Below are 22,680 nucleotides of genomic sequence, written 5' to 3'. Positions count from 1 at the left end.
ATGGAAATAAACTTTCGACAAGCTAAGGTAAACTTCACGCTTATTTTAATTGATAAGGTGATCCAAGTAGCTGAAGAAATAACCTTTCAAATCAGCTTTCGACAGGCTGAGAAACGATATACGTATTTTTTTTTTATATGGCCATTCAATTAATTGATATGTTCGTCCAAGTATATGGAAATAAACTTTTGACAAGCTAAGGTAAACTTCACGCTTATTTTAATTGATAAGGTGATCCAAGTAGCTGAAGAAATAACCTTTCAAATCAGCTTTCGACAGGCTGAGAAACGGTATACGTATTTTTTTTATATGGCCATTCAATTAATTGATATGTTCGTCCAAGTATATGGAAATAAACTTTTGACAAGCTAAGGTAAACTTCACGCTTATTTTAATTGATATGGTGATCCAAGTAGCTGAAGAAATAACCTTTCTAATCAGCTTTCGACAGGCTGAGAAACGGTATACGTATTTTTTTTTATATGGCCATTTAAGTAAATATGGAAAGAAATAAGTTGATGGCAAATTGGTTTTATTTTATCCAATAGTCATCTCCCACTGAAGATGCATAGATTCTGCAAAATATTTCTAAAGTGTCCTATATCTCTATATCTCTCTGTTTCAGTTTTCAAACGTTGAGTCTGCGCTTACAGACGAGCAAACCAAGGTGTATGACACTGCGGTACATGTTTGGTAAGGTCGCTTTATTGAGGTTCGTAATCTACATAACATGCTTGGCAAGGTCGCTTTATTGGGGTTCTTGATCTACATAACATGCTTGGCAAGGTCGCTTTATTGGGGTTCTTGATCTACATAACAAGCTTGGCAAGGTCGCTTGATTGATGTTCTTAATATACATAACATTCTCGGCAAGGTCGCTTTATTGGAGTTCTTGATCTACATATTATGCTTGGAAAGGTCGCTTAACTGGGGCTCTTGATCTACATAATATGCTTGGCAAGGTCGCTTTATTGATGTTCCTAATATACATAACATTCTCGGCAAGGTCGCTTTATTGGGGTTTTTGATCTACATAATATGCTTGGCAAGGTCGCTTTATTGGGGTTCTTGATCTACATAAAATGCTTGGCAAGGTCGCTATATTGGGGCTCTTGATCTACATAATCTGTTTGGCAAGGTCGCTTTTCCGAGGCCTGACGTTAATTTGCATTGTAAATTGATTTTATAAGAACTGCCCATACAAGTGTATCACCATCATCGTAAATGGTCGTATACCATTTGCTTGTCATTTCCAGGAAGGAGATTAAGACGTCCCTGGAGTACGCTCTTGCTCGCACCAACACCACCAACACCCGAATCTGGTCATTATTCTGGTCAAGCCATCAAAGATTCTTTAAACAACTCTGGTAGGTTAATAGGCTGTTTTATAATGTATGTCGAATTGAAGTTAACATAGCTATTTATTAGTAACCTTACCAGGAAATCAAAGTAGAACCTAACTTATGTAGCCAACTGTGTCATTCTCGGATAGTCCCAAATCGCTCTCCCAAAATGTACTGAATTTTCCTAGAGTAATGTTGAGTTAATTCCGAAAGGATCTGAGTCATTCCCAAAAAGTACCGGGTCGTTCCCGAATAATGCTTAGTCATTCCCGAAAGATACAAAGTCATTCCCGAAAAGTACTGAGTTACTCCCGACACGTAATACCGAGTACTGAGTCATTTCCGAATAGAACCGAATAATTCTCGAATAGTACCGAGTCCCTCCTCAAAAGTACATCTGGTGAGTAAGGCGGCTTAACTGACTGCAAGGTTTCAGTTACAAAAACTCAGAACGAAGTTTGTTGTAACGCTTACAGCTTCGCCCTCTCCTCCACAGTATGAGCATGAAAGTTCCCCTAATCGTCAAGGAAGCCAAGGCCGCACTGAATGATGGGTACAGCGTGGTGATTGGTCTTCAAACAACTGGAGAGGTGAGTGGACAGGGTTTTGTACCGGCAGTCAATTCGCCCTTTTTAGTTGTTACCCAATGACATCGCACGCGGGAGAGTGACAAAGAGGGATAGCGTAAAAGTATAGTTTTTTGATGTCTCGTCATAATAAGAACCCGACCTTATCAACATTACGTTTCTCACGCCCGCCATGTGTATTATATCGTTGTTATGCTAGTGTTACCTATCCATATCAAGCAAAAATCCCCACTCCAATCCTCACTGATGTATCGTAGAAACTCACATTCGCATACGGTGATTTTAAAAAGCTCACTTTTTTTTTTTTTTTCTTTTTTCCTCCAGGCGAGCTTGGAAAGTGAGTTGAACCGTAATGGCGGCCGAATCAACCGGTTCATCTCTATCTGCGAGGAAATCATGACACGCTTCATTACTCAGTACTTTCCAGTCAAGATACAAAGCACCGTAAGCATTACCAGACGTTAAGCTGGACGTCGATAGAATCAAACGTACGCGCATTTATTTTTAGTACTGTCGCCTTGGAATACCTGATCCCTTAATGCCAGAAGCCAATTGCACTCTTTCCATATCGCCGTTTGCGGGCTCTTCTACGCACTCTTAGGAACTTGAGCGCTGAAAACAATAATTATCATTGTTCACTAAGGTAAAAAATAAGGTTCTAGGCTTGTCCATACTTTTCGGGTCTATAAAAACGAGTGAATCTTATTGAAGCTAGTTTAGGATTGAGCGCTAAGACTGAAAGCATATCATATCCTTGTCGTCGCCGTCATAGCTTTGCTTAAGTTAAAGTGACTACACGCCGACGTCCTACAGCTAGATTATCCACGCGCGCTAAGGCCCTACTCACTTGACCGCTGAGTACTGTTTTTGCTCGTTTAAATGCCGCCCTTAAACAAGCGGCATGCGGTTTGTGTGGGTTGCGCGAGGATGAATCTGTTTACCGCCTTTGTTTTGTCTTCAGTCGGGTGAGTCTAAGGAGGACACGTGGGCTGTTACCGCCAAGTCTCTACTGCTTGGATTTGTCAAGAAAATCAATCTGCCAATCAGGTGAGTTGCGTGACATGGACCGTGACATTGTCATGTGACTCATTAGGTGAGTTGCGTGACATCCACCTTGACGTTATCACATGACCCATCGGGTGAGTTGCGTTACATGCGCCTTGGTGGGTGACCCAGCGTGAAATTGTGTTAAGAGGAAATGGTAGCTCAATTTCCTATTACCGCATATGCCAATCATTCTATCAAGAGCAGCCATCTTTTTGCCTCATCCACTCACCATTCTATCACCGCATATACCAATCATTCTATCAAGAGCAGCCATCTTTTTGTCTCATCCACTCACCATTCTATCACCGCATATGTCAATCATTCTATCAAGAGCAGCCATCTTTTTGTCTCATCCACTCACCATTCTATCACCGCATATGTCAATCATTCTATCAAGAGCAGCCATCTTTTTGCCTCAACCACTCACCATTCTATCACCGCATATGCCAATCATTCTATCAAGAGCAGCCATCTTTTTGTCTCATTCACTCACCATTCTATCACCGCATATGCCAATCATTCTATCAAGAGCAGCCATCTTTTTGCCTCATCCACTCACCATTCTATCACCGCATATGCCAATCATTCTATCAAGAGCAGCCATCTTTTTGTCTCATCCACTCACCATTCTATCACCGCATATGTCAATCATTCTATCAAGAGCAGCCATCTTTTTGCCTCAACCACTCACCATTCTATCACCGCATATACCAATCATTCTATCAAGAGCAGCCATCTTTTTGTCTCATCCACTCACCATTCTATCACCGCATATACCAATCATTCTATCAAGAGCAGCCATCTTTTTGTCTCATTCACTCACCACCGCTATCTATCACCGCTTGTGTCCCAGTCCTCTCGATGACTTAATTGACAAGATGGGTGGTCCTGATTGCGTGGCGGAGATGACGGGAAGGCGCGGTCGTGTCGTGCGCACTGCGCAAGACAGGGAGCCTCACTATGAAGCCCGTGAGTCTGACAGCTCGCACGTGGATAGCCTCAACATCCAAGAGGTGAATATGAGATTTAGTGAATATGAAATAACACCTTGCCAAAAGAAGAAAGACGAATATACCGTGGATCAGTAAAGTATAATAGATAAATGTTTTTCTTTTTTATTTCAGAGGAACAGTTTTATGAGTGGTAGCAAACTCGTAGCTATCATCAGTGACGCTGCAAGTACTGGGATATCCCTCCATGCCGACCTCAGAGCAGCCAATCAGAGACGGCGTGTCCACGTGACCATCGAGTTGCCATGGAGCGCCGATAAAGCCGTTCAGCAGCTAGGAAGATCACATCGCTCCAATCAGAGCAGGTGACGATAAGGGGGAGTACATAGGAAGGATAGAACTTTCCGTAGATATGCATGAAAGCGATGGCTGGTAGCCAACGCCCTTGCATTCAGTGACACTGGCTTCGCGGGGCTATATCGAGTTTATAAGTTAACCGCTCAAATGTCACATTGGAAATGCTGTAGACATGACTCCTTCAAGAAAACCGAAAGCTTCGAGTATTCACTGTGTAACCTTCGTAGATTCACTCTGTATTAACCGTGTATTGTATTTACCGTGTATTGTATTCACCGTTTATTGTATCTACCGTGTATTCTTCGTTTATTATCTGTGTATTCACCTTGTTTTGTATTCACCGTGTATTATCAGTGTAATCACCGTGAATTTCCTGTAACTTTTCCACTGGTCACCTACCATACAAATCTCAAATCTGTATTTCCTAACAGTGGCCCTATCTACAAGCTGGTTACCACGAATCTTGGAGGAGAGAGGAGGTTTGCGGCAGCTGTTGCTCGTAGACTACAATCACTCGGTACGTATACGAGCATTACTCGGTATGTATTCGGGCATTACTACAATCCCTCGGTATGTATTCGAGCATTACTACAACCCCCCTCGGTATGTATTCGAGCATTACTACAATCCCTTCGGTACGTATTCGAGCATTACTACAATCCCCCTCGGTATGTATTCGAGCATTACTACAATCCCTCGGTACGTATTCGAGCATAACTACAATCCCTCAGTACGTATTCGAGCATTACTCGGTATGTATTCGGGCATTACTACAATCCCTCGGTACGTATTCGAGCATTACTCGGTATGTATTCGAGCATTACTACAATCCCTCGGTACGTATTGGAGCATTACTCGGTATGTATTCGAGCATTACTACAATCCCCCTCGGTATGTATTCGAGCATTACTGCAATCACTCGGTATGTATTTAAGCATTACTAAAATCACTCGGTACGTATACGGGCATCACTCGGTATGTATTCGAGCATTAATACAATCCTTCGGTACGTATTCGAGCATTACTCGGTATGTATTCGTGCATTACTAAAATCACTCGGTACTAATTCGAGCATCATTCGCTACGTATTCGAGCATTAATACAATCTCTCGGTACGTATTCGAGCATTACTATAATCACTGCATACGATCATCAAGTGCAGATGATCATCAAGTGCTCCAGCAAGACCTGGATAACTTAACTAAATGGTCAAATGATTGGCAAATGGAATTCAACGTGTCTAAGTGTCATCTGCTTTCTATCACAAACAAGCGCAAACCATCCTTGCATACTTACTCCATCAACAATAAGTCTCTATCCAAAGTTGCAGAGCAAGATTACCTTGGAGTACGCTGTTCCTCCAATCTTCGCTGGGGCCCCCACGCATCTAAAATCTCGGATAAGGCAAACAAAGTTCTTGGTCTTCTTCGCAGGACTTTGAAACCATGCAGTCAGCTAGTTAAAGAGAGAGCATACTTTACCTTAGTAAGACCTATTCTTGAATACGCAGCTCCAGCTTGGAACCCTTATACTGATACCGATGTCAATCGCCTGGAACAAGTGCAAAAGAACGCTGCACGGTTCGTCACCAACACATATGACCCGTATGCAAGTACCACAAAACTTGTTAAAGACCTATCTTGGGACACTCTTGAACAAAGACGTTTAACTAGTCAGGCTATCTTATTTTATAAATTTCATAATAGTCTCATATATGCTAAATTACCTGATCTTGTCACGCGATCAACCAGATCCACCAGGCGCAAAGAGCTGTATTATAACCAATTGCAAGCAAATACCCTAGCTTTCAACTATTCTTTTTTCGCTAGAGCCATAAGAATCTGGAATTTGCTCCCCAACGACGTCAAATCAATTAATACCCTTGCCAAGTATAAGGCTGCTGTTCAGCCTGCAGTTAGATCTTTACAAGTACCTTGCTACTTGCGCAGGCTTTAGATCCCCAACCCATTAGCTGCTTAGTTTGTTTGTTTACTTATTATTCATTCATTTATTTATTTATTTAGCTATTTATCTATTTATTATTTATGTATTTAGCTATTTATTTATATCATTTATCTGCAATTAGATTTAAAGTGCATGTTACTTGTGTTAGCATTTAGATCCTCAATGGTCCTTTCCCCTTGTGGCGTTCTGTGCTTCTGTCTACGCCGGAGTCCTCTGCAATGCTTTGTTGAAGCGGTTGCGAGTGATTCTGGTGTGGATGGGGGTGTGGAGCGCCGTAGGGGGAAGGGTCCATTAAATATTTCGTTTGTCTGCTTGTTATTCACTACTAATTTATTTATTTGTTTATTACCTATTTGTCTCAAGTATCTATCCTGTTTTTCTTATTTTATCTATTTACTTATTTATTTATTTATTTACTTATTTATACATTGATGTTTGTTTTTGCAACAGTTACTCTTTAATACTCTTTGTATTATAATTATACAATAATTACAATATTTACTTATACAGTTACTCTTTAATACTCTTTGTATCATAATTATTCGTTATTATTTGAGCAATACTTATTGTAATTATTTTAGCTCTATATGCCTCCTAGTATTAGCGAAAGCTACTTATAGGAGTAATAAATCGAAGTATCGAAGTACGTATTCATGCCTTACTACAATCACTCGGTACGTTTTCGAGCATCACTCGGTACACATATTCGAGCATCACTCCAATCACTCGGTACGTATTCGAGCATCACTCGGTACACGTATTCGAGCATCACTCCAATCACTCGGTACGTATTCGAGCATCACTCGGTACACATATTTTAGCATCACTCCAATCACTCGGTAAGTATTCGAGCATCACTCCAGTCACTCGGTACGTATTCGAGCATCACTCGGTACACGTATTCAAGCATCACTCCAATCACTCGGTACGTATTCGAGCATCACTCGGTACACGTATTCGAGTATTACTTCAGTCACTCGGTACGTATTCTACTCTGACTAAAATGTACAAATTCTTTTGCCAATATTTCTTCCTAGCTCAGCTTCATCATATCATAAATGGACAGAGCCATTCTTCAGCTTTGTTGTCCAATTTACTAAAGACTGCTGACGTTTTTGGTCTTTGACTTGTAGGTGCACTGACCAAAGGTGACCGCCGTGCGGCCACAGGTGCAGATCTGACCAAGTTTAACTTTGATACTTCGTATGGGCGGTCAGCTTTACGCGCTATGTACCAAGCAATTAATCTGGTGGGTATTCTTTGGTGTGTTTTGCCTTAATCACCTTATTCTGTCTCATCTTAACATATCTTCCCACTTTTTTCACGTTGGTATACACAAGGTATAAAAAGGTTTGTGTTATCCTTGTATTATTGACTGAAATTACATCTGACCCCACTTTTCCTTACCTCATCCTACCATACATCAACTCCCTTTTCCTTGTCTCATCCACCTAATCCTAATCATGTATCCTGATCATGTGTACCTAATCATGTGTACCTATCCCCACCTCACTTAAACCTACCTCACCATAGGCTATCTTACTCACCTTACCTACCTCATCCAACTAACCTTATCTTGTATCCCCTTCCCCTTCCCCACCTTACTAAAACTCACCTCACCATACGCTTTCTTTAGTCAACTTACTTAGCTTACCTCTTCTCACCCCATCATACATCAACTCCCCTTGCCTCATCATCTCACCTCATCCAGCTTACCTTACCTAATCATATATCTCCTTTCCCACCTTAAACCTACCTCACCATCGGCTATCTTAACTTACCTTACCTTACCTTACCTCACCCAGCTTACCCTCTAACGCGTCTACAATTCCCACCTTGGCTCACCTTTGTCCCATCCACTCTCCTTGCATGCATTCCTCCACTTTATCCACCTTTACTAAGTATATCTTAAACTTTTTCCTGTTGCTCTTATTATCTCTTCTTCCGTGGAGATTTCCAATCATAGTTGTGTCTACTATTTCATAAAGAACCAGCTGCCAGGTGGAGTGATGATGGAGAAGATCCTAAGAGGCACACAAAACGACAAGAGCTACGACTTCGTGCACTTCAATGAGATCATGAAGGTATGGCAATCATATGCTTGTCAATGATACAACGTACACTCGTATGTACTTCATATGCTTTTGATAGAGATAGGGCCTCGCGTATCTCAGGGAATACTTCGGATTATCTCAGGAAATCATGAACGCTCTCACGAGAATTTCACGGACTCATATATCTGAAGGAGATTATGAATGACTTATAGCGTGAATAATGCCACGCGATATCACATGTATATAACGGCCTCACTTTTCTCAAGGAAATTATAAATGCTTCATAAAGCGAATAATGCCACGTTTTTCACGTCCTCGTGTACAAGGATATACACTCAAAGCATGTATTTCACATGATTCTTTAGGGCTTCGGCTTTGTGTATCCCGTATCGTTGTCGTCTATAAATAGTCCAGTCAATCAATGAAATTTTTATGGCCCAGGTGGCACTTATTGCAATAGAATTTCTCTCAGCGGATTTTGAACAAGTGATACAACCTAGTTAAGATACTAAAAGTCCCCAAAAATCCCTTTGGTGGAACATCTTGAAATATGTGGTTTTTCCATTTCGGAGCAAAACCACAGGTTACCCGCGTCGTTAAAACGGAAAAAAATAAAATACACGTTTCAATCAGTACATTGAAAAGGCCATTGGTCAAAGTTAATTAAGGACAATGTTTGGATATCGAAACAAAGCAAATTGCCCCTGTTTAATAACTTTTTTCCAATATTTCTGTATTCCAAAAACCATAGGGTACCCGCGCCGAAAACTCTGAAAAAATTGAAAATACAAGTCTGAATCAGAAAATTTCAAAGGTCATTGGCCAAAAATGATTAAAGACACAATTTTAGTATCGAAATAAAGCAACTTTCCATGTTTTATTTCTATTTCAAATATTTTCTCCACAAATGTATTTCTGCATTCTTCGCACTCGCGTCAGTGACTGAAAATTGTCTAGAAAACAAACTTATATGTGACATCAGGTCAGTAGGTAGCCTATTCAAACATGTAATACAGCGGTAATCTGGAACACTTTTGTCATTTCTTGAGGTTTTGAAACAGCCTAGAGAAAGCTACTTACACTTCTAATGATACTGAACGTCTAGCTCTAGCTCGATTAGTCCAGAATTGTGACAAGTCTGACTTACACTTTACAAACGTCGCACTACAGTCTAGACAATTCTTCTTGCAGGTTCATATTCTGGTGCTGCAATCCGATTAGCATTTGTATCGCATTATATTTATCAGCGATCATTGGGGATAGTCCAGTGCGGACAGACTTACCTCCAACACACGGATCGCTGCTAGAAATGGTTCGGTGCAAATGCACAAATTGGATTGCATTTGCTTTCTTTAGGCTGGGTGTAAAACCTCAAAAAAACACAAAAGTGTTACTGATTACTAGAATAGTCTTCAAAAGCTTTATTTGACAACAAAGATGACCAATGGGGGGTCATACGTAAACGGGCACAGGGTCCATGCAGGACGTACCCCCAAACAAACAAATTGGAAATAAAATGAATATAAAAAATAACTGTGGTGGCAGTCACAGACCGTGCGATGGACCATGTACAGTCTACGTTGAAAACATTGGCAAGTAGGGTCTGATAATGGTTCTTCAGGAAATATTTATAAGCGCCAGTAGGCCAGAGAACGTTTTGAACTGAGTTAAGTTACATACTAGATTCTATGGTTTTACAATACGATTGAAATAAGATGCTCGAAACGTAGTTGTTCTGCAAAGAGCCAGAGATAAAGTTAAGGTTGGGTTCAGGTTACGAGTATGATTATGATTGACAAAAGTGACAAAAAGTTGAACATTCAGGTCGAAGTTACACTAGTTAGTTACACTAAAAAAAAGATTAGGTCCTTCACCTCTCAGTCGTAGACAAAGGGTAGTAGATCGAGTTTTAGAAGTCGCTCTTTATAGCTTAAGTCTCCGATCTTGGATCTTAGAATTCAACAGGTGGCTCGCCTTTTAACTCTTTCTAGGAGGACATTTTAAGTCTTACGCTGCCGGGGGACCAGACTTCAGTGGCGAAACAGAGCTGCGACTTGACAAGGGACAGGTATAGAGTACGCCTGACCCTGTATCTGTAATTAGGACAAATGTCCTCTTGAGCAGACCAAGCATTCTGTTGGCCTTGGACACCACAAATAGAATGTGGGTGTCCTATGTGAGATTGCTCGATATTGTGCCCCCGAGATCTTTTTTAATGTTGATGCGCTGAAGACTTGTGCCGCCAAGCTGATTTTCTTCCGTAAGACTGTCAAGACTTAATTAACACTTTATATTTGTTTCGTCGCTCCACTTGTTAGACTTGTCAGGTCATCCTGAAGAGCTTCACAGTCCTTCATCGAAGAGATTCTTCGGTATAGCTTGGTGTCGTCTGAGTATATAGCGGTGACCTTTGAAAATTTTCTGATTCAGGCTTGAATTTTTAAATTTGTTTAGTGTTTTCGACGCGGGTACCCTTTGGTTTTTGGATTACAGAAATATTGGAAAAAGATATAAAACAGGGGCAATTTGCTTTATTTTGATATCCAAACTGGGTATTTAATCAACTTTGACCAATGGTCTTTCAAATGTACTGATTTAGACGTGTATTTTATTATTTTTCCGTTTTACCGACGCGGGTACCCTGTGGTTTTGCTCCGATATGGAAAAGTCACAAATTTCAGGATGTTCCACCATAGGGATTTTTGGGGACTTTTAGTATGTTAACTAAGTTGTATCACTTGTTCAAAATCCGTTGAGCGATTGCAATTAGTTCCACCTGAAACCACAGATTGACTGGACTAAAAAGTCTCTGAATAAGCTGCCTATCCTGCCATGGAGTTGTCACCTTTTTTACATTTCTAGGAGTGTCTTCTCTCTATGGGTCTCACGGAGCCCGGGAGTTCAGTCGTCAAGGAGAAGGAAGCTGGTGACGTATCGCGATTCTTGAACAGAATTCTGGGATTGTCCGTGGAGAAGCAGAACCTGGTAAGATTAATCGTATCCCTGTGGTGCACCACAGGAAGCCCCTGAACTGATGAACTAATGCTCATCGTCTTATCTGTGTACTTTCGTGACAGATTTTCTCTTACTTCTCGGAGTGTTTGAACGCAACTATCGAGACTGCCAAGCGAGAAGGAAAGTAAGTAAATGACTTTTCTTTTTGATTTTGTCAAATCTGTATAAGACGATGTCTTTTAGTCCATAAACTAGAAAGCATTGCCGAGAAAGGTTAGGCTATAAATCAGAATCTCGAACAAATATGCTATAGCGAGAGAAAGGTTGCTTCTATTCCACTCCATTAAATAGGCCTCACTGCCTTGAATATTTGCGTTTTGTGTGTTTATTTGCTTGCGATAGCTTTTTTCCATTGTCGATTTTTGGTCAACACCTTCTGTATCCGCGATCTCTATCTTCTAATGCGGTTCCCTCGCTTCTGCCCGAAAGGCTGTAGCAGGAGTAGGGTAGTAAGGGGATAAGGGTTAGAATAGTTCCGAAAGGTTTCCAAGGGATTTCCGAGGTACGTACCAATTTAGAATATTTCTGAGTGCAGTGATTGATTTACCAGGTATAATGAAGGCGTTACAGATTTGACAGCCTCATCTATCACGATGGTCGGCCCGCCATGCCCCGTCTTTACCGAAGTCAAAGGAATCATGCCAACACAGTGAGTAGACAATTCGCCAATGATTTAGTATTAGTTTGGGAGACGTGTGCACACGGAGAGATGGCCACGGTAAAGCCTCATACCCACAGAGAGATAACCATGGTTAAGCCTCGTTTGCACGATAGAGGACAATGGTAAAGCCTGGTGCACACAGAAGGATATCCACGGTAAAGCCTTGTGCAAACAGAGAGATAGCCACTGTAAAGCCTTGTGCACACAGAAGGATAGCCATGGTAAAGCCTTGTGCACACAGAAGGATAGCCATGGTAAAGCCTTGTGTACATAGAAAGATAACCATGGTTAAGCCTCGTTTGCACGGAGAAATGACCATGGTTAAGCCTTTTGCACACAGAAGGATAGCCATGGTAAAGCCTCGTGCACAAAAAGAGATGGCCATAGTAAAGCCTCGTGCAAACAGAGAGATAGCCATGGATGACCCAGACTACAGCCCGTTAATTATAACATCACTACCTTCAAAGGAATTGTGGCCTGAAGATATATACCTTGTTAAATACCAGTTTCTTTCTGCAGGCACGTGACCTTGAGTGTTGACCGCGGTATAGAGTGGCCAGCAGCAATGAAGCGGTATGAGAATAGCGCTCAGGGCAAGCATGACGGCTTCTACTGGTCCAAACGCGAACAGCGATACCAACGTTTTTACCTCTTAGCCATTCAGAAAGAGAACTCGACGCATCTCTTCAACATCATCAGGTGAGTTGGAGAGAAGCGACCAGAAATATGCTAGTGTCTTCTTCACGTGAAGTTCGTTACTTGAAAATATGATTTAATATTCTGCACGCAGCTGCCTATAGTTTTTTCACAATCTGCATTGATGACGCGTGTTATTGTTATTAGCCCGCGCTCGTTGTTTTCGCATCATTAGAATTGATGACGCGTGTTCGCTTGACATTAGCGCGCATTGCTCATTGTTTTCGTATTACTAAGACCCTGTCCCCACGTATCCGTTTACGTTTGAAACGCAACCTTTTTGTTCCGTTTTCAAAAAGATCCGCGTCCACACGAAGCGCAAAGTGGATTTAGTTATCACGCCATCACTTTCGAAAGGTTCCGTATCCTTCGTCCACACGGCGAAAGGGTATCTTTTTTCAAATTGTTCCACTTTGGATATCGTTTTCAAATCGTTCCGTTTTTGGTCATCGTTTTCGTGTTTACGCAGTCTCGTACCCAGACGCCGCGCGATGCATGACGATCAGGATGCGGTTTCGGGGTCGGAATTCGCTTTTTCCGTCTTCGCTTCAGGATTCCTGTGGATGCCCGCGCAACAGCAAATAACGACTGGGTACGAGTCTGTAGTTTACGTGTGGACGATACCCGTACCTGTAACAAAAAGGTAGCGTTTTGAAACGAATACGTATACGTATGAAGCGCGTTCGTCTATCATTTGCGCGCATTTCTCATTGTTTTCTCACAATTCCAATTGATGATGCGTGTTCGTTTAAAATTTGTGCGTAACACCTTGTTTTCTAACAACTCGAATTGATGACGCGCGTTCGATTTTCATTTGCGCGCATTTCACATTGTTTTCCCACAATTACAATTGATGATGCGCATTCGTTTTTCATTTGCGCGCATTTCTCAGTTTTCTCACAATTACAATTGATGAAGCGCATTCGTTTATCATTTACGCGCATTTGTCATTGTTTTCTTTCAACTCCAGTGGAGAACGCCGTTTCGTTTTCATTTACATGCATTGCTCATTTTTTCCTCACAATTCAAATTGATGACGCACGTTCGTTTTTCATTTGCGCACAACTCATTGTTCTCTCACAACTGCAATTAATGACGCGCGTTCGTTTATCGTTTGCACGAATTGCTCATTGTTTTCCCACAATTCCAATTGATGACGCGCATTCTTTTATCATTTGCGCGCATTGCTCATTGTTTTCTCAAAATTTCAATTGCTGACGCGCGATCTTTTATCGTTTGCGCGCATCCATTGTTTTCTCAAAATTCAAATTGATGACGCACATTCGTTTTTTTTTCATTTGCGCATATTGCTCATTGTTTTCTGAAAATTCAAATTGATGACGCACATTCGTTTTTTTTTCATTTGCGCATATTGCTCATTGTTTTCTCACAATTCAAATTGATGACGCACATTCGTTTTTCATTTGCGCACATTGCTCATTGTTTCCCCACACAATCGATGTAGCTTTCTTCTTTATAATTTGCGCGCATCATTCATTGTTTTCTCACCTTCATTTGATTACGCTTGTAAAATAACGTTGTTACACCACCCAAAATGTCCAATTTGAAACAAACTTTTATAGGAAGGTGCTACTATTTTTTGAAATGATAGAATAGATAAGACATAAAGTTCCAGATTGGAATGGATTTGATTTGCTCCAAGTGAAACGAAAATGAAATCCCAAAATGTGTGAAAATTGAAAAGTTTCGTCTCCAGATCTCTCATCTCCTGGATTTAGTATGATATGCCATTGATGTTCAAATAAATATCATTTTCTCAGTTGAATACTTGTATCATTATTATTGATATTTCAACATGTAGATGACAGTTCCTTGTCTATTTGCAGGTGATGAAGTGTTTTCTTACTTTGTTACTTTTTGTGACACAATCTTTTTACCTCAGACCAAACACTGGGCAATCGCCGTTTGAAGAAGAGAAGACTGACCTTTTGCACAAATACACCAAGATCAGCCCAGATGAAGCAGGTAAAAGGGTTATTTTACACACTGACATATTGCCACAATAAAGCCTCCTTCACCCAGACCTCCTACACAAGTATACACCAAGATCAGCCCAGATGAAGCAGGTACTGTTGGTAAAAGGGTTATTTTACACACTGACATATTGCCACGATAAAGCCTCCTTCACCCAGACCTCCTGGGTAAATACACCATGTTGTATGGGATGCCATCAAGCCTAACTCACCACCTGCAAGAAAATAATGTGCTGGCGTGTATCCAGGATTGGCTTGGGGGCGGGGAATGCACAGTCATAAGTGTCGTATGGAACAAGAATAGTATTTGAAGATTCCTTGATAAGAAATGACTGTGTACACACCTGATGTGTAAGAGCTTGATCAATATGCACAAACTGGCATCATATTGCCAACATGGTGGATCTTTGTTAATTAGAATGTGTGCATTTAGAGAAAGGCTGGAAGATGCAATATGATAAGACAAGGGATCACTGCTTCCATGGACCAGGATGTAAGACCGGCCCACTCTGCAGAGGTATGGCTCATATTACGACTGGATACCTTCTTTATTATTTAGGCCCTCTACTGTTAGTCGGTCTTTTTGAAATATCTAAAAGATTAGCATTAGTTAATCATCACAAATACAAACATGCGAAGCACAGTTTTACGGGCATGTTTGCTCTCCCAAACTCAAAGTCTTGTAATTGCACGGCTGATTGCCATTGGCCGTCGTATTGAACAGGATCAGATGTTTTGTGATTGTGTTCTCCTGTATATCGTTTGTTTCTCTGGTTGCAGTTGGCTGCCGTATCTCAAGGGTTCACTTGTTGTGTGGTGGTATTGTGCCCATCTTATCCACGCTGGAATGGGCCGTTTCAAGGCATGCAGAGAAAGCTGGCCTCAGGTAACCACTTGTCTTAGGAGTCCTTAGGAGTGGATGTGATGATTTACAAAAATCTGCAGGCTTCACAAAATGGTTATTTATATACAACAATTTCTTGAATCACTAAGTTCTCTTTTTTTTTCGACGTTTCGGCAATGCTGCCTTTATCCTGCCTTCATCCTGATGAAGGCAGCATTGCCGAAACGTCAAAAAAATAGAGCCGAGTGATTCAAGAAATTGTTGTATATAAATAAGCACAAGACAATCACTGCTGGCTAAACTTCAGAATACTCATCCACTTTTTTGCATTTTACTTGTATTTACTGGCTTGTTCTGTGTATAAAAATCGAGATGTGAGGTCCCATTGTTAACTCTTTACTCTTGGACGGGTATTCTGCAGTTGCTTCAAATCCCTTTCATAATCTTGTTTTATTTCTTGTGCCCAGCAAGCCAACAATTAATGGGTATCTTGCCATAATAGGCAAAAACCTGTTTACGAAGTCTAGTCTGTTGTACTAAGCAATGTCCATCCATTATTAGACTAAAATCCTAGTGTGCGAATTCCCCCAAGTTTATGGGGGAATTTCAATAATAGGTGAAAATACCATTTTACAAACTCTTTAGTATAAGAGGTTGTTTTCTTTGTATTGGCAGCCGGGAGGACCGCATGTTACGGGTAATCCGTGTAGAGTTGGACGATGGTCAGCGGCTAGTAGGATTACGTTACCCTGAGCAACTTATCCCTGTGGTGACAGCATTATTAAAGGAGCAGCAGAATTTGGATCCACTGTTGGTATGCTTATGAACATAGTTAATGCTGAGCTTCACTTGCTGATATTATGCTATTTCACTTCTTGCCAAAGATGGTCTCATTGAAGGTTAAAAAGCCCAGTGTTTTTAAGCACTTTAAAAAGTGCCAACATCGCCCATCATTACTGGCTAACCATTACTAATATGAACAAATCTGTGGTTAGGCCTACATACATAATTCCGGATTTTATTTTTTTAGGATTTTTAGAGTCAAACGGGATTTTTATAAAATCTAAAGATTTTTAGAAAAAATTTCAGGATTTTAAGAAAATCATATTCCAAATGCTGCCGATTTTCGGTAGAAATTCTTAACTAAACCGATCGTCGATAAAGTTGTCAATAACCTTGCTTGGCTATTTAGTCACTTTACCGGTCAGCGGCTTTGGCCATATTCCCAGAATGCCTTGTTGGCTTGTTTGCTTCACTGATAGGAGAGTTTGTAAAACATGTGTAAATCGTGGAAAGTTTCTTTCTATGCAAATAATGCTGAATTGCCCATTTATACATGCACAATAAATAAAAAAACACAAGATAAAGATATATTTCTTATAATTAAAGGAGGAATGGCTTATTTATGGAAGAAAAAAAAATTCAACATTTTTAGGGGAGAAATCAGGATTTTTAGAGACAAATTCTGGATTTTTAGAAATTTTTTGGAGAAACTCCGGAAAGATTTTAAGACCATTTTTCGGGAGTTATGTATCTCTATCTGTGGTGTTCAAACAGTTGGGGGGGGGGGGGCAATCATAGAGCATGTAAAGAGTATAAACTGAAGGATTCAACTGTCAACCCTCTCTCATAACCCATGTTAACTTAATTGTCATGTTAACTTAATTATTGGTTTCCTGCCCCTATAAGCTCATTTGATAAAATTTCCAGTAATTTAAAAGATTTGATTTATTTGATCTTCTAGGGAATGCAGAGCGGGTTGCTTGGTCTAACACTCCCTCAGAGGGCAAGCACTAAAGTAGCAACAGAGGAGTCAGTATCAAATATCAACAGCAGGACCCTGGCCAAAGCTATCAACCCTCCAGTAACTATTAAAAACTTCTTCCGACCAAAACTGTCCATTGAGGAAAATGCAGATGCGAAAGGTACTGATGAAAATATAGAACAAAATAACATCACCTCAGATGGCGTTACAAGGTCTGAACCGCCCACTACTTCTTCAAGTCATGCATCGGCCGTAAGGGTGTCCCCTCCTATGGTCAGCGCACCCACCAAGCCAGCACCCTCGGCTAGTAAGAGGGGAAGGCCACCTTTACCAGTCTCTAAGTCTAACAAAAGGACAGCTTCAAGCACCATAGGCAGCAGGGCAAAGAAGTCAAAACAGTCTAGCATTTTTTCATCTATGGGTAAGGGGGTAGGGCAAGGGAAAAATGTCATGATAAAGGGGGGCGGGCAAGGGAAAAATGTCATGGTTAAGGGGGGAGGGCAAGGGAATACGGTCTCATTGAAAGGTGAAGCAGGCAAAGAAATATCTGCAGATGAAGGAGTTGCTAATAAGGAAGATACGACCATGGCTTGTCCAATCTGTAACAAAGCTTTTGAAAAAGGGGTTGGTAACGCAATTATCAATCAACACATAGACAATTGTTTGATTGTTTAATGTTGGTAATAAATGAAACAATTACTGTATTCTAAAAGGGGACAGAAAGCATCAAATAGTTATATTTTTAATGTAAAAATAATATATTCTATTATATTTAATAACAAAACCATGGACATTCTGATATTTATTTATTTTTCTTAAATGATTGACATTGTACTGCCAGCATTAGAATTTATATTAATTGGAAAATACAATCATGATCATAATATAAATAAAATGTTCCATTAGTTTTAAGGAAACATGTTGTATAATTGTAACCTTAGGATAAATTCAAACTACCTCTGCTAGATACTGTGGCCAGTTCCACCATATAATGGTGTTTTTTATTTAGGATATTAGTTAGAAATTAATTGGTTTTAGCTGTAGAAGGTGTTTCAGCTTATAATATATAACACACTGAATAAAACACTGTGACAATCTATATCATAATTTATCTGTCAAGACAATTCTAAATGGTGGCTTGACAACATGTTTTAGGAGTCATTGTGCTGCCTATTTTGTCTATTAAACACCAGGGACTTGTATTCAAATCATTGTGCATGCATTCTATTAACTTGCACAGGCTTAACCCTTTTCAGACATGGAGGGAAGGGGGGGGGGGGGGGGGGCTTTTGAGGCCCCCAGAAACTTTGATCTGTAATAATTTTTGAACTAGTTGGGCTAGAGCATTGCATTTGATGACTTTTCCTAAAATTTATCTTGGATAAGTTTGGTGTAAACAAAACTTTAATGTGTGCCCTGGTAACCACAGCAACCAAGTTTTGAGACATAGGTTTAATGAAAATTGGGCAAAATGCTAAGTCATTAAGACCAACTATTAAAATGTAAATCCATGTCATATAAACGGTTTATGCAAAGTTATACAACATTTAAACAACAATTTACATATATTAATATATTGTTGTCATAGAAACAGTGTCACTAATAATATGTCTACTGCAAGAGATAATAAAATTATCGAAAAGAGACACAGAAATACATATCTAAAAAACAGAAATATTGCCCGTTTCTGCTCACTTAAGTGACGTCACAAAGACAATTTTTTTTAGAATATCGGTCGCTTTTTGAATACGAGCTGATTATGATAACTTATTTGGAATTTATAGATGTTCTATGCAAAGGTTTCGAAAGATAGGCTATTTATAAACAAATGTCCTTATCCTCTTTGTCAGTTAATGATTCTTTGAAAATTTGGTCATTATAGGTCCAATGGTTGAAAAGTTACGGATGGGGGGGCCGAAAGACAAAGCCCCAAAAAGCCCGGTCTGAATAGGGTTAAAGCTATGGCCTTAGTGTAATGTTATTACAAGCAAACATACTTCCTGGTACGATTTCTCTTCTTTTTTTTGGTAGAAGTGAATCACACCAGCAAGGAGGTGACTGGTTCCACCATGTTATGTGGTCTGTTTTTGACAGCATCATATTGTGTTCACGATGGCATTTCAGGCTTTTTGCATCCTCTTCAAAATACAATGCTAGGAAAATTTGGCATGCATTTGCATTTGGACATGCTATGATATAGGATCTAAAAAACCTTAGCATACATATCTTCTGAAATATATATCAGCTTACCATACTGCTGCCTCCCTCGCCCTTATCCAGTGCTTCCCTCAACTTAATACGCCCAAGCCTGTGTATCCTATCCTCTGCCTGCACAAATGGCAAACTCTTGAAGTTCATACACGGCACTCGCACATGAAACTCTTCTGACTTATTGTCCAAGTATTTGAACACGTAGTAACCTTCCATGGAACCTGTGGGTGTCTGGAAAGTAGTACAGCTCACATACTCTGTGACAGCTCCCGGGGTCATCACCGGGTATAGGCCGACCACACCCTCTCCGTGTACCTCTGTCTTCACGCCATCACCCTGAGTGATGAACCAGTGTCGTGTTGTCAACTGACATTTTTTGGACTAGAAGAACAAATAATTCAAATATTAAAAGTTTATTAGGTTTCAAACACATTTCTCACGAAGTGCGACAGAAGTCAAATATATGAGTAGTAGATTTCCGAAGTTCACTGAAATTTGGTGTTACAAATGAAGAAAATGTGTGTCTTTTTTTTTAGTTTTCTTTTTTTTTGGGGGGGGGGGGGGTATTTTTTCAAGAAAAAATATTGTGCTGTCTTCTACAAAAAAATATGGGGAGAAACACAGTTTTATTTCTTTAGACAGAATAGCATTAGCGGATGTCAGGGCCATGGTTCTGGCATCCATGTACGAGGCCACCAAAAATCAGGAGAGCTGGACATGTGCTCACTGGTGTGATGTTGCTATTGTTCTGTATTTGAATAAATCAAATAGTAGTGGGAGGATTGATTAATTCAGAGTAGCACAAGCAAGAAAGTTTTGGACAAACTCACAATGGGCCAGTTCTCATCCATAGATATAGATATCCTGTAAGTGAAAAAGAACAAAGGGGGGTAAACACTGCTAAGTTCAGGGAGGAATGATGTAGTCGTCCTCACAGTAATTCCCTCTGTTGTCGCCTCTGAAGAAAACTCGAATTTGAAGATCTCTTGATTTATTACTGAATAACAATTATTTGCAAGTTTATCAGCAAACTCTGTTAGCCAGTCCGTAAAGCACAGAGCACTGTGAAACTTGTGCATTCGGACAGGAATAACTTCTGATCCCACCATTATTATACTCCTGTCTGGACTAGGCCAGAATATTTCCCCTGTGATATGGCCTTCCTCGTCAGTCAGGGCTATAAATTGTCCATTTCCCGTATATATACAGAGGGATATCAGCAAACAGTTTCGCAAGCCATCCCTGTGTTGTAGGCCACTTGATGCTACATTAAGGTCTAGTAATGATTCACTCTGGTAATGGCTTGATATAGACATGGAGCCAATAAGTCCTGGGCTCACAAGACGTTGACCATTATGTATACGATATGAGCATTTAACATCAAGAGGGAGCGATAACCCTGAAATATATAGAATAAATCATACCTAAGAGTTCAATAAAAATTAATACAATTTTTTTTATTATATATTTATACCATAAGTTTTTTTTCATATATTTAAATCATTATGGTACCAACCTCCATAATTTCATAGAGCTTAAATTTATGTAATTCAATTTTTATTTTCGCTTTAGAATTTTAATTGTTTGTAATTTGTTGGGAAAGAATTTCAATTGGGGCTTACACCCTGTTTTCTTCTACTGTCACATTGTTTCTTATTTTCTTTATTTTGTTTATTTCCTATTGTAAACCGTAGTATATTTGTGTGACAAAGCCAATAAACTAAACTAAAACTAATATACTGTACATATATAGAATAAATCATACCTGAGAGTTCAATAAAAATAAACACCATATTGTTATTATTCATACCATAAGTTTTTTTATATTCAAATCATTATGGTATAATATACTGTACATTGACAACAATTTTCAGTCTGAATAGGCACCTCCCCCCCCCCCCCCCCCCCCCCTTGGATCCCTCACTGATTATGACATTACGGTGTACATAATGCACTAGTCATTTGAAACCCCCATGGTCCCGGGCAGTGTGGGGTTAACATGGGGGTTTAGAGCATTTTTTAGCAAGAGTCTGTCCGAGGGGGTGGGGGGATTGACTGAATTTAACTCTAAGACTTGTCCCCACCATGGGGGCCTGGGTACAAATGTGTGTGGCAAACTGCATGGCAAAATTGCAAAAACGAATATGAATGATGACTAATGCCAGATAAAAATAATTTATTTTTCAATTTGTTTGGTAACTCTTATCTCTATAGTCATTAGTACAAATTCGCTGAAGTGTACTGGCTTTGAAAGATAAAGGCTTTTTTTCATGACTTGTTGTCAGGTACATAGTTGCCTGTATTTTGCATCCTGAGGGGTAGAGGCGTATGACTGCAGTTGTGTACCCAGGGGGTGGGGGCTTTTCTCTGTTTTGTACAGGGTCAAAGTCTAATCCCCCACCCTTCCCCGGGACCATGGGAGTGGGGGTTTTAATTGACTAGTACAGAACTCATACACAAGGTACCTAAAGAAACAGGGATAAAGTAACAACTAATAAGAAAAGATCAACAAAACAAAATATAAAAATCGAATATACACGAGACTAAACAAACTTCAAAGACATGGCCCCTATTAAAATATTCTAAAAGGATAGATCACAACTAACATCTCCACCTTTCAAATGTCGTTCCTCTATCCTTGAGATTTCTGTTTCCGTGAGTCCAGGGTTGAGCGAGCTATAAATCTCAGGGCAAAATGTTCTCGTGAAATCTTCTATTTGGTTCCACGCTCGACGTATCGCTGTATAACAATGCTCGTATTTTCCCCAAATCATAAACTGCTCGATGTAGACTTGTTTCCATGTTTTCTCCTCTGGACATGTCGTCACAAACCATCCATTTTCGCACCAAGCTTTCCAAGAGGGTAAACTGGAGCAAATTTCGTCAAAGCGTCGACAAACACGGGAACATCTTGCTAGATCTCTTGCATTAAGATATGACAGGACACTTGCTAAAGGAATGGTCGGAAGATTGTCCAGAGAAAGGCAACTGAGCCAATTTTGTGAAACGTCCGCCATTTTGGATGAGTTGTCCGACCAGTTGTATACAAGTGTGAATCAAGACGGCGGGGGGTGGGGAGAAGGCTTAGCTGTGGGGGGGTGGGGGGGGGTGGGGGGAGTCCGTCTAAGGAAATATCATTTCCTTACACCTCTAGAGGCAGTTAAATCAAAACAAATATTTTCTTAGACTCG

The 22,680-nt window shown here is 40.1% G+C and overlaps 2 protein-coding genes across 3 annotated transcripts in view; one reads left to right on the top strand and one right to left on the bottom strand.

The window, feature by feature from the left end:
- LOC5515440 (protein FORGETTER 1) overlaps positions 1–18,377 on the top strand; it is a 29,095-nt gene extending 10,718 nt beyond the window's left edge. The window contains exons 13-31 of the mRNA XM_048732027.1: positions 626–693; positions 1,257–1,367; positions 1,840–1,933; positions 2,255–2,374; positions 2,892–2,977; positions 3,831–3,990; positions 4,102–4,292; positions 4,716–4,801; positions 7,383–7,498; positions 8,238–8,333; positions 11,166–11,288; positions 11,381–11,442; positions 11,869–11,967; positions 12,499–12,678; positions 14,579–14,661; positions 15,103–15,186; positions 15,450–15,555; positions 16,189–16,327; positions 17,258–18,377. Of these exons, the coding sequence (XP_048587984.1) occupies positions 626–693; positions 1,257–1,367; positions 1,840–1,933; positions 2,255–2,374; positions 2,892–2,977; positions 3,831–3,990; positions 4,102–4,292; positions 4,716–4,801; positions 7,383–7,498; positions 8,238–8,333; positions 11,166–11,288; positions 11,381–11,442; positions 11,869–11,967; positions 12,499–12,678; positions 14,579–14,661; positions 15,103–15,186; positions 15,450–15,555; positions 16,189–16,327; positions 17,258–17,953 (2,700 nt within the window). The 3' untranslated portion in view covers positions 17,954–18,377. The remainder of the gene's footprint in view (positions 1–625; positions 694–1,256; positions 1,368–1,839; positions 1,934–2,254; positions 2,375–2,891; positions 2,978–3,830; positions 3,991–4,101; positions 4,293–4,715; positions 4,802–7,382; positions 7,499–8,237; positions 8,334–11,165; positions 11,289–11,380; positions 11,443–11,868; positions 11,968–12,498; positions 12,679–14,578; positions 14,662–15,102; positions 15,187–15,449; positions 15,556–16,188; positions 16,328–17,257) is intronic.
- LOC5515395 (F-box only protein 3) lies at positions 16,546–22,549 on the bottom strand. 2 transcript variants are annotated; one of them, XM_048732028.1, is made up of 4 exons: positions 22,104–22,549; positions 20,320–20,888; positions 19,529–19,870; positions 16,546–16,768 (listed from the first exon to the last, which is right to left on the bottom strand). In XM_048732028.1, exons 1-4 carry the CDS (start codon positions 22,504–22,506, stop codon positions 16,766–16,768), a joined length of 1,317 nt encoding a protein of 438 aa, XP_048587985.1. In that variant the 5' UTR covers positions 22,507–22,549; the 3' UTR covers positions 16,546–16,765. The 2 variants fall into 2 exon arrangements, with proteins under 2 accessions (XP_048587985.1, XP_001635571.1); XM_001635521.3 differs by lacking the exon at positions 16,546–16,768 and having other exon boundaries at positions 18,094–19,870.
- Between the last annotated feature and the right edge of the window lie 131 nt (positions 22,550–22,680).

Source organism: Nematostella vectensis, chromosome 9 (genome assembly GCF_932526225.1).
Source record: "Nematostella vectensis chromosome 9, jaNemVect1.1, whole genome shotgun sequence".
Taxonomy (NCBI): Eukaryota; Metazoa; Cnidaria; class Anthozoa; order Actiniaria; family Edwardsiidae; genus Nematostella; species Nematostella vectensis.
The sequence above is the reverse complement of the archived record's forward strand: the minus strand, read 5'-3'. Positions and strand labels throughout refer to the sequence as shown.

What these genes read in the sequence shown, in the direction of transcription:
- LOC5515395 (XM_001635521.3), bottom strand. Translation starts at nt 22,506, where the DNA reads ATGGCGGACGTTTCACAAAATTGGCTCAGTTGCCTTTCTCTGGACAAT. An exon ending in AGAGGAACGACATTTGAAAG is followed by an intron (nt 20,889 to 22,103) that starts GTGGAGATGTTA and finishes TATATATTTCAG; the next exon opens with GGTTATCGCTCCCTCTTGAT. An exon ending in TGGATGAGAACTGGCCCATT is followed by an intron (nt 19,871 to 20,319) that starts GTGAGTTTGTCC and finishes TTGTTCTTCTAG; the next exon opens with TCCAAAAAATGTCAGTTGAC.